The 11,028-nt window shown below is 55.4% G+C and overlaps 1 protein-coding gene across 2 annotated transcripts; it reads right to left on the minus strand.

Annotated features, from left to right (window-relative positions):
* Positions 1-433: 433 nt before the first annotated feature.
* Positions 434-10,959, minus strand: FANCG (FA complementation group G). Of its 2 annotated transcripts, XM_038123881.1 has the most exons (15): positions 10,412-10,959; positions 10,221-10,302; positions 8,576-8,707; positions 7,592-7,785; positions 6,813-6,966; positions 5,533-5,663; positions 5,026-5,172; positions 4,099-4,259; positions 3,802-3,868; positions 2,952-3,289; positions 2,738-2,793; positions 2,261-2,311; positions 2,015-2,152; positions 995-1,127; positions 434-719 (listed from the first exon to the last, which is right to left on the minus strand). In XM_038123881.1, the coding sequence occupies exons 1-15, from the start codon at positions 10,520-10,522 to the stop codon at positions 602-604; spliced, it is 2,013 nt and encodes a 670-aa protein (XP_037979809.1). In that variant the 5' UTR covers positions 10,523-10,959; the 3' UTR covers positions 434-601. The 2 variants fall into 2 exon arrangements, with proteins under 2 accessions (XP_037979809.1, XP_037979810.1); XM_038123882.1 differs by lacking the exon at positions 2,261-2,311.
* Positions 10,960-11,028: the final 69 nt, after the last annotated feature.

An 11,028-nucleotide genomic window follows, 5' to 3' on the forward strand; every position in this document is an offset into this window, starting at 1 on the left:
AAAAGCTCCACCTGACATGGGGCAGGGACATGTGCTCCTTCACCCCTGAGGGTGAGGGGCCCGGAGCTGTGCCATTGGCATAGACCCTCAGGAGACAGGGGACGCACAGGTGTGGGTCTGGACCCTGCTGCTAGTGCAGCATTGTGAAATTCAGACCTTGTACCTCAGACAGAACTGGGTTCTCTGGGCTCCAACTCACAGTAACCGAGCAAAAAGCTGGTACACAAAGCAGAGACAGGACAGACCACCAGCTCCCTGGAGCCTGAGTGCAGAGCCAGCCCCACCATGCACAGGGCACGGAGGATGAAGGGATCTCTGCCCTTGATCTCTCACACATCCAGGGCACACAGCCCATGGGCTCTCAGTAGCTGCAGTGTCAAGGCCATGACTCCAACATTTCGCTCTGGTAAAAGAGCATGGAAAAACCCAAAGCTAAACAGAGCTGAGTTTTTTATTAGAAAAGGAGATCTATTCTGTTTCTGTCCTTTGGGAATCTAGCTTCATCACAGAGTAATTCTAAGTCTTGAAGGAGTTCTTAAAGGCCTTGTGCCAGCCAAGTGCAAGGAGACCTCAGCAGATGGGTATGGGGGGCATGACCAGGTCAGCTTGAAGTGTCCTGGGCTGCTGCCCCGAGGTAATCCTGTATGCTTCTGGCAAGAGGTTCACTGTGAGGGAACACCGCCTGCTCCAGACATGAAACCAGGTACAAGGGGAGGGGCCTGAAAGAGAAGGGAACATGGCTGCAGTGAGGACTGCAGCAATCCTTTGCCATGCCCTAACACATTTGTTCTGCAGGTTCTCCTGCTCTACCTGCAGCTCTGCCCTCCCCATTTGGCTCCATGTCAGCTCTTCTGTGCCCCAGGGAGTCCCAGCAGAGCCACAGCCTGTGGCCCCTCGGAGCAGTCATCAGGGGAAGCTCCTCGGACACCGGAACTGCCCTCACGGCCTGACAGACAGTTTGCACTGCTGAGATCTCACCCAGCCCTTTACACACCTTCCCTGCCCTTGCTGCTGCCCATCCTCTCCAGGGGAGCTCTGGGAGAACTTCTGCCACTGAGCAGCAGCCTCCTGCTTTCGGTTCAGCTTCCACAAGGCCTGCACCAGGTAGGAGACAGCAGCTGGGTCACCTGCAAGACAGGAAGAAGGATCAGCCCTTAGCAGAGGAGGAGTAGGTCCTCAGCACTTCTGTGGGTTGCAGGGTATTACAAAAGAAGCTCAGCAGCCAGACGAGGTCAATGAGTGTAAGGAGAGGTGGTGTAATGGGGAGGAGGCTGTGCTGGCTGTGTCACAGGCTCTAATTGGCCCCAGGGCTAGCAGCCAAGGCAGATGGCATCAGCCCTGGGGCACAGCCTGCCACACCTCTCTTTGGACACAGACTGGGCTTCTTGCAGGCTCATCCACACCCCCAGAGGGAGCAGCCATGGGCAGGACTGAGACCAGCAGGTCTGACAGATCCTGGTGAAGCTCACACCTCTCTCAACAGGAGAGAGCAGCCCCGTCAGCAGCACTAGCCATGCCTTGGCTGACCTCAAGACATGAATGCTCCTTTTGCAGGTCTCTGTACTGCCAGGCAGGGACATGCTGCTTCCTCAGGTGAAGCACAGCCTCACTCCTCTGTTCTGGGAAAGCAGACCTGTCTGGGAGGAAGTTGGCTGTACCCTGGGACAACTGCCTCTTGCCAGTGATGCTGTGCCCACCACCTTGCCCCTGTACCTGCTGCTGCCAAGCTAAGGTTGAGGCAGGAAATTTCCAAGCTATCTGAGGGCACAGATTGTTGTCAGGATTTTGATATACTCCTCTGACAATAGTTTTGGTCCTTTTCTCCATGGCAGTGAGCTGACCAGGCCCCACGGAAGTATCTCTAGTATCTAACATTGCTAGTGGCCCTACTGTTGTCCTTGACACCTAAATAAATGTGGTACAAAGCATGAAAACTTCCTGCTGGATACAGCAAAGCAGCCCAGGACAAATTTGTGGAAATCTCTTGTGTTCCTCACCATAATGAGCCTGTTACCTGGTGAGATCTGCAAACTGTGCTGGAAATCCAACAGGGCTTCTTTGTTCCTCCCCAGCTCCAGGAACTGCGCTCCTCGCCCAATGAGAGAGAGCAACCTGATCTTCTGGAGCACCTCCACTTCTGGCTGGAGATTCTCTGCCACAGGAAGACACACACACCTGAAGAAAGCATCCTCCAGATGTTCTGTCCTCTGTTCCCAGCAGGCTGAGCCAGGTTAGCAGTCAGGACAGGCCAAGCATTTACCTGGGCTGCTCATCCTCCAGTTCTGGAGACAGATGGCAAAGCTCAGCCTCTCTGCCAGGCCAGAAGAGGTTTGGAGGCAGCAGAGGGGGAGAGTGAAGAAAGTCAAGAGCCCAGAATGTTACATGGCTGTGGTGAACAGTGACCTCAGCAGCAGCCTGGCCTTTGGCTGTCCCTCTGCACCACTGGCATGTATCTTTCCCCCCAAAACTGGATTGGAGAAGCTTTCCAGTTCACAGCCCCTTTAACTGCTACCAAGGCAGTGAAGGAGGCAAAGCCAAGGCCAAACTCTGCTCCAAAAAAACCTAGCCAGTCTCTTCAGCAGCTTCAGCATGGCCCAGAGCTTTGCACCATGGGACAACTGCCTCTTGTTAGAGTGATGCTGTGCCCACCACCTTGCCCCTGTTCCTGCTGTTGCCAAGCACACAGATCCTGACCCAGTCAAGGCCCAACACCGGTCCTGATTGTGTGGTGTCCTACCTGTCCTTTTGACGCCAGACCCATGAAGCTGAACACGCAGGAGATCACTGAGGCACCTGTGGGTGGGAGGTCAGAGAAGCTTTGGAGCCACTCCTGGGCTCTCGGGGGTGCCAAGTTGTCAGGGCAGCCCCAGTGCCATGCTGTGTCCTGCCCTGGCCCCACCATCCATTGCTGCCTGCTGGGGAGGCCCCTTCTCCCAGCAAGGCTCTGTCACCTGCTGAACTGTGTCACAGCTTCCTTGCTCTCGCCCAGCTTGGCCCATGCCCAGCCCTGGTGCAGGTATCCAGCTGCCCTCCAGGCAAGGCAGCACAGGCTCTCCTTCTTCTGGGACAGGAGTCCACCTGCCAGTTCTGCCCCAGGCGATGAGGACTCTGGCTGCTCCAGCCTCTCCTCCACTCGTAGGACGCGTGGAATGAGGTCAGTTGTCCGGCTGATGACCTCCTCACACACAGTTATGGCATCCTGGTGCCTCCCAGCCTGCTCCAAGGCAGATGCTGCTTCCAGGAACACCTCTGGGATCCTGGGCAGAGCTGAGCTACCATCCAGGGGCACCTGGGAAGCAAAACTGACATTAATGCTGCAGAACTGTAGAGTTCTCTGCCAAGCAGCATGACTCTGTTCATATTGGGAACATGGAGCCGCTGCCCAGCAAAGCTCAAGGCCTCTCCACAGTCACTGGAGCCTGGTGGAGCAGGCAGAAGATGAGATGTGCTCACACCTCAGCAGAGTCAAGGCACCAAGTCCCTACTCTGGAAGTGGAGGACATCCAAAATCAGGGTGACAGCTGCTCCCCAAAGGGAAGGGGAAGCTGTCTCTCCAAACAGCAGTGGTGAGTGCTCTCTGGTGTGAATCCAAAGGCAGACATGCCACAGGCTGGGGGTTCCAGCCCCCACTTCATTTCCTTTACATCAGCCATTTCAGCCTCATTTCCTTCACATCTCAAATTAGACACTGAAGCCTGGAGTCCAGGGCTGAATCCTGGGCTCAGCTCTTGGAACTGGGTTTGGATCCCTCCAACCCTCATCCTCCAAGTCACCAAAGGAGCTCCTTACCAGGACACCCACCTGCTGCTGCAGCCCCTCCTGAAGGAGAGACAGAAAATCCAGGTAATGTTCCACTGCATCAGCCACCCTGCAACAGGAACAGGACATGTGGTGGAAGGAGAAGTGCCATCAGCCAGGTGAAAGCTAGATTGCCAGCCTGCAGTCTCTCCCCCTGCACCCCACTCGCCCTGTTCACAATCTCCATGCTTTGAGCAGGCCTATGACAGCTGCACCGAACTGGACCATTTCCAGGAGCACAAGGAAAACTGCAGAGCCCAAACAAGCAGCATGTTGCAAGCAGACCAGAGGCACTGTTACCTCCCATTCTGGAGACACCGCTGTGCCAGAAGGTACTTCACTTCAGAGGGGTGGCGATGGCGAAGAAGGGAAGTGAGTACTGGTGCGTGGACAAGCAGCTCTGTTCGCATCAGGAAATAGGGGCTAGAGGAAGCAGCTGCTGGAGGGCTTTTTCCCAGAGCCTGTGAAACAGGAACAGAAAATATTATCAACACTAGAGTGGTCAAGTCTCAGGCAGCTGCAATCTTTTGTCACTTCTGACATCTGGAGATGCACCCAGGCAAGCAGAAGTGCTGCACTTCACAAGCACAACTACATTGTTCTCACAGTGGCTTCCAGCAAGAGCCATGAGGATCACACAGGGGCAGGCAGTCTTCTGATCTCCACATGGCACCAGGAGATTTGCAAGATCACCCAGATCACCTCAGGTTTTTAGTTGAGCTGCCTGGAACACCTTGTGCAATCTCCCATTGCAGCCACAGACCTAGTTAGACCATTTGTAAGAAGAGAGTTCCTTCTCCTCTCTGTATGTATCTGACAGTTTTCAAAGAGCTGAAGAGATAATTCAGAGTCTACTGCTGTGACCTCTCCCAGGCAGGTTCACACAGCCAATGCACTCTGCCTCACTGCAGCCAAAATCTACCCTTAAAGGCCTCTTTACTATTACTTTACTGAGATTGATACTTTCTGACCTGAGAGTATAACCCCCCCAAGCCACCACGAGCATGAACTAGGACCCAAGGTCTTGCCACATCCAAACGTGGTGCTGAGCAAGAATTTCAGATCTCGCTGGACTCCTTCCTGCCCACTTGCTGAAGGCAGCACCATGCTATTTTGGGGACTCCTTCCAGAGTCAAAGAGCTCCCAGAAGGAAGAAGCCTGCTCTGGAAGCTCCATGCAGGCTCTGCTGGGCAAAACTCACCCCAGAACTACAGGAACCAGACAAACCTCGTAGAGTAGGGTCAGGGCCTGCAGCTCTGCATCGGTCTCTCCCAGTTCATGGTACACTGCTGCCACATGGGACAGGGCAGGAAGGCACTGGAAATCTACCTGGAGGGCCCGTTTCAGGTGCTGAAGGGCTGTCTGAGGCTTGCCCTAGGTGGACAGGAAGACATGCATGTTTACAGCACATTCTGCTGAAGTCTGTACTGTTTGGTAGCATCCAGATTCTCACTCTGCTTCCCCAGGAGATCCCCACTAAGCAGGGCAGCAATTTAGCCAAAGGCAGCCCTCCTCAGGTTGGTTTTTGAGCTTCTCTCTCTGCAGCAACACTTTGCAATCAACCCAAATCTTGTCATGGATTTTGCAGCCTGTCCAAGGAGGCTGGGGCCACTAGGGCAATTTCTGCTCAAGGCCTTCCCTCCCTGAGAGGCTTTGGACCACACAGAGGCATTGTAGACATCAGCCTGAGCCTCCCCACTCCACAGCTGCCTTTCCCCTCTCTGCTGTCATTACCATTCGCTGAGCACAGCAGCCAAGGCAGGTGTAGATCTGGGCCAGGATATTCTTGGAGCAGAATCCTCCTGCAGCTTCCAGAAGGAGGGAAAGGGCGGTGGGGAAGTTCCCAGCCTCCAGCTCCTGCAGCCCTAGGACAGACCCAACATCTTGATTCTGTGGCTTACTTTCGTGTCCCACCTGGCCCCAAACAAGTGTGGTGCCCTTTTCTTCCCAGAGCCATAGGGACTTGCCTGATCCCCTCCAAACCCAGCGACGCACAGCCTGATAGTGCCAAGCTGCCATCTTTGCCTGAATGGTTTTGCAAGAGAACAAGCCACTCAATGGAAATGTCCAGCAGAAATAACAGCAGATTCCAAGCCTGAGATCTTCCTTTGGCCCAGAACAAGGACAGGGCAGGCTCACCTCCACATTCATCCACAATGACAGCAGTGCAGATAGGGAAGCACACACAGAACTTCAGAATTTTTTCAGCACATCTGGGTCATTTCCCAGCAGGATGCTTTGGGATATCAATTAATTAATATTTATTACAACTTATTATTTGCCTTTTCTTCAGTCTTCTTTTCAGGCTTCCCTCTGAGGCTGGTCCCACATACCAGCACCACACTCACATCTGCCACCTCCCTGCCGGAAGTGCTGGTGCCACCCTTGACTATTTTGGCTCCAGCTCTGTGGGCCAGAGCTCCTGCCCTGCCTCCTGGCAGGAAGGCAGTGTAGGAGCCCAAGCACAGTGAAGCAGTGCTGGCTGTCACCAGAGCTGCAGGGGTTGTCAAAACAGTAAAGGAGAGAAAACAGACAGAACAGAACACGGCAGCCAGAGGAGATCCATTGCTTGCTGTGACACCAGGCTACAAAGCCTCACAACAGCTTTGTGTGGCTCTTGCAGCACCACAGTCTGACAGGAACAACATGCTTGCAACAAGGCAAGTTCCAGAAGACAGACGGAAGAAAGGAAAATCTTCATAAGTCCCCTGCCAGCCTTCTGCTTTAAGGTCACTGCAGGGCCCAGACACCTCCCATACAGTCACAGACAGGCAGAGGAACTCTGTGATAGTGCAGAGAAAGGATGAGCTGGGGAAAAGCAGGGAAGCTTTTTGAATATGGAATGTAAAGGCTGAGACTCAGAGGCTCAGCTCAGACCCGCTTCCAAAGGAACAGCCCGAAAAACCCCAAGGACCAGTTTGCTTGGGACGAGAAACCAGGATAAGAGCAGGGAAAGTGGTCCTGGGACAGAGCAGCAGGAGACTGTGCTGGCTTGAGTTCTGGGCCCCACAAACCTTGCAGGAAGGCTGCTGCAGTGCAGAGGATTTCCTTCAAGTCCTTGGCGCTTTGTACAAGAGGCAGGGAGGCCCCCTCAGGAGGGACCCACCATGCCTTGATCATGGAGAGGAGTTTGTTCTGCCCCTCACTGCAGTGAGCTCTTCCTGGGTCCTGTGAAGGCACAGAGGAGAGAGAGCAGGGAATGCTGAAGGAAAGCAGGATACAGTGGTCCAAGTGCACAGAGAAACCGGTCCCACCAAACCACTCAACACTGCTCCCTGCAGTGGGAGCAGACTGGGGAGCAATGTCCTACCATCTGTTCCCTTCAGCTACAAACCCCTTACTGCAGTGATTCCTGCCTGGCCTGGGGCAGCACCTCCCCACCTCAGAGTGGGGTGCACCTCCAGGGCCTCCTGGCATGCAACAAACGGCTGCTGGAGTTCATTCAGAAAGACAGAACCCATCAGCAGCCTTTTGATCAGCGGGGAAGGTTCTGCATCCCACTGCTGTTCCCTACAGTCTGCAAGTCCATCTGCAGCCCTCTTCCAGCCTGCCCAAGTCTCCTGTCTGACACACAGAGGTCCAGGGCCCACACAGGCAGAATATTCTGGGATCCATTAACACTCTCAGGGCCATTAGGCTATGCTGGGATGCCACGGGGTGGATTAGTCATGCTGACTGGGCAGCACTGATGGGTTCAGCTGTCCAAGTGCCACAACAACATTTTGCAGAGTGAGCTTTATGACAAGCATGATATTTATGCCAGCTCTGCCGGCATCTGCCTGTGCCCAGTTACCTCAGCGGTGCTCAGGAGCTGGAACAGGCCAGCAACACTTCCCAGCTGGCTGGCTGCCAGCCACCAGGCTGCTTGCAGGGCCGCGAGGCGGTGCAGAGGTGCCTGCAGCTCCTCCACGGTTACCTCCTGCAGCACCTTTTCCCACAGCTCCTCCGTGCCAAGGTCCTGTCCGCAGGCCCCACAAGCTTCCAGAACTGAAAAAAAAAACCCAAGCAAAAAGACCTAGAGCTGTGAGACAACGTGTTTGTGCCCTGTAATAGACACCCTGAATGCAAGAGGGAGAAAAAGCCTCAAGCAAGCTCAGGCTCCTCTTAGCGGTGGAAGGAATGGTGTTGCAGGGCTGGCCTGGCCTCAGCAGAATGGAAAACAAGCTCTAAGAGAGAGGAGATGACAGCAGCACACACAGGAGACAACACACAGCACAACTCAGAGCTAGACTCCAGCTCTGCTGAGCCCTCTGGAAGTCATTTGCCTTCAGGTAAGCCTGTGCCAGCACTGCAGATCCACCTCTGAACTGCAGCCTGTTTCAGTGAGTTTTCTTTGAAGCCAGCACACCATAAAGAAAACACTAATTTTCTACTGTTACTAAAACTCTGCTAGAGACTTGGCAACTTTTACATTAAAAACTCTTGTTTCCCTTGAAACCTCCACCCTATCCCTGCAGGCAGCAGCAGGCAGGCAGCTGCACATTGTCCCTGGCCACATGCCACTCTACCTCCAGCTCTTGCAGGCAGAGCCTGGATGTCTGCTCACAGTTCCCCCCACCTCCAGCCTTTCCAAGCACAGCCAGGAGTGCCTGTCCACAGTTTCCGGAGGAGCCAGGCCTGTCTGCTCACAGTTTCCCCCATCTCTGGCCTTCCCTGGCAGAACCAGGAGTGTCTGCTCACAGTTCCTGCACCTCTAGCCAGTCACCAAGTATCCCCAGAGCACAGAGAACGCTCTCCACACCCCGAGAACTCCCCAAACAAACAACCACATCCTTACCCCTGAGGAGCCCTTGGCGTATTCCTTCTGCTTCTCCTCTGATGGCAGAGTCAGATGCTCCCACAGTGAAAAGCAGAGAGTTGTAGAGGACAGTGAGTTCCAGAGGCAGGGCAGGGAGGGCAGCCGGCAGCCCTGTGGGCACAGCCAACCCAACAAGAAATTTAGCTGGCTAAGAATAAACAGCTGTCCATGCTCAACACCTGGCTTGCTGACAAGAGAGGTGGCTTAGCAAGAAGTTTTTAGTGATTGTGGTGTGATTTAACCACCTGGGAACTGCAGTGCCAGACAGACAGCATGAGTCAGCACTCCAGGTGCCAACAGTGCTTTAGACATCCATTCCCCAGCTACCAAAATGCTGCAGTCCTCCAGGAATTAGGCCTTTCAGCTCTCCCAGAAGAGCAGCAACAGCCTACTCTGCTCCAGTACACATCCACCCTTTCACACACCGTATCTCCCTCCTTATCACAGAATCACAGAATGGGTGGGGCTGGAAGGGACCAGAGTGGCTCACCTGTTCCAATCTCCCTGCTCAAGCAGGGCCATCTTAGAGCACGTGGCACTGGATTGCATCCAGATGGTTTTTGAGTATCTCCAATGAGGGAGACTCCACAACCTGTCAAGGAAATTTGTTCCTATGTGCAGTCACCAGGGTAAAGTTATTCCTCATGTCCAGGTGGAACTTCTTGTAGATCAGTTTCTGCCCATTCCTCGTGCCTACTGCTTGGCACCACTGAGCAGAGCCTGGTCCATCCTCTGACCCCTCCCTGCAGACACTGGCAGACATTAATGAGGTTCTCTCTCAGTCGCCTCTGCTCCAGACTGAACAGGCCCAGATTGCTCAGGCTTTCCTTGTAGGAAAGATGTTCCAGTCCCTTAGTTATCCTCATTTCCCTCTGCTGGACCCTCTCCAGGAGATCTGTGTCTCTCTTGCATTAAGGAGCTGAGAAAACTGAAAGTAAAGCTGCCTCACATTGGGCTTTCTCTGCACCACACCTGTGTCAGAGAGCCTCTTCCCTGACTTCCCACAGAAAATGCTGTCTCACTTTTATTTTACAGAAACCCCAAAGCTCTGCCCAGCAAGTTAAGGTGGAGTCTGCAGATGGTTAACCCTTTTGCTGGCCCAGGTCAGCACAGGGCAACAGAGATCATTTCACCTTGGCTTGTTTCCAGCACTGGGATACTGTAGCTGAAACTGGAGGAGCAATATTCATAAACTAAACCACAAGAACCTCCACCTCAGCTTGAGGAAGAACTTTTTCTGTGCTGAGGGTGACAGAGCACTGGAACAGCTGCCCAGGGAGGTTGCAGAGTTTCCCTCTCTGGAGACACCCAAACCCCACCTGGATGTGTTCCTGTGTCACCCGCTGCAGATGGCCCTGCCTTGGCGGGGGAGCTGGACTGGATGATCAGAGATCCCTTCCAGCCCTGATGATTCTGTGATTAACTCCTTTGCAGGCCCCATTCAGCACTGGGCAGCGGGAACCCTTTCGCCCCACCGCCTTCACGCGTTTGTTTCCAGCACCGGATCACCGGAGCTGCATCCCGGTAAACAGAGGTGTCAGGGAGCCGGTGCTTCCACGCCCACACGCTTCCGGCCCGGGTCGGCAGCAGGACCTGAAGGCGGGCCAGGGCGGCCGCCACTCACCGCGGATGCTCAGAAGCAGCTCCCGGAACTCGTCTCGCAGCCGCCGGCGCTCCTGCCGCGCCTCTCCGCCGCCCCGCGCCGTCTGCAAGGGACGCACTTACCGCCGGCCCGGCTGCGGAGCGGCTCCGGCGGCAGCCCCGCGGCTCGGGGAAGAGGGACGGGGGGATGGGAAGGAAGAGGACGTGCCCCACCGTCCATCGCCCGACCAGCGCTCGGCTGTGGGCGGCCCAGGCCCGCAGGCAGCCCGGCTCCGGCTCCGGCTCCGGCTCCGTCCCGCGCCGCCGCTTCATGGCCGCCGCCATCGCCCGCCGCCATCGCCCGCCGCCGCCCTTCCCGCCCTCGCCGCCGATTGGCGGGAACGGCCGTCACCAAGGCGACAGGGAAGCGCGAGGCCGAGGGGGCTCGCGCCGGGAAGGGGGAGGCCGCGGAGGGACAAACCTCGTCGCAAGGCGAAGGCAGCAGCCGGAATCTGGTAGGGAGCGGCCCGAGGCGGAGGGGGCCCGCGGCTGAGCGAGTGCAGGCCCGGCCTCCACGCAGGAGCCAAGAACCACACACGTGCGCTGTCCAAACCTTTACTGAGCGCCGTCAGGCTTGCAGCCGAGACCCCTGCCCTGGGGAGCCTGTTCCAGTGCCCAGCCATTCTCCTGGAGAAGTCTTTTCCTAAACCCCGAGAGTCTTGGACCCCAGTTCAACCTAAACCCGCCCTGAGACGGGTGCAGGCTGCAGGCCGTTCTCTCGGGTACTCTTGTTGGTGTCTGCAGAGAACAGATCAGTGCCTAACCCTCCATTTCCCCCCAAGAAGGAAATT

Source organism: Motacilla alba, chromosome Z (genome assembly GCF_015832195.1).
Source record: "Motacilla alba alba isolate MOTALB_02 chromosome Z, Motacilla_alba_V1.0_pri, whole genome shotgun sequence".
NCBI lineage: Eukaryota > Metazoa > Chordata > Aves > Passeriformes > Motacillidae > Motacilla > Motacilla alba.

Coding starts and splice junctions, on each gene's coding strand:
- FANCG (XM_038123881.1), bottom strand. CDS start 10,522: ATGGCGGCGGCCATGAAGCGGCGGCGCGGGACGGAGCCGGAGCCGGAG. Junction 6,967..7,591: donor AGCTCCTGAGCACCGCTGAG/GTAACTGGGCAC, acceptor GTGCCTTCACAG/GACCCAGGAAGAGCTCACTG. Junction 2,153..2,260: donor CTGGAGGATGAGCAGCCCAG/GTAAATGCTTGG, acceptor TTCCTGTGGCAG/AGAATCTCCAGCCAGAAGTG.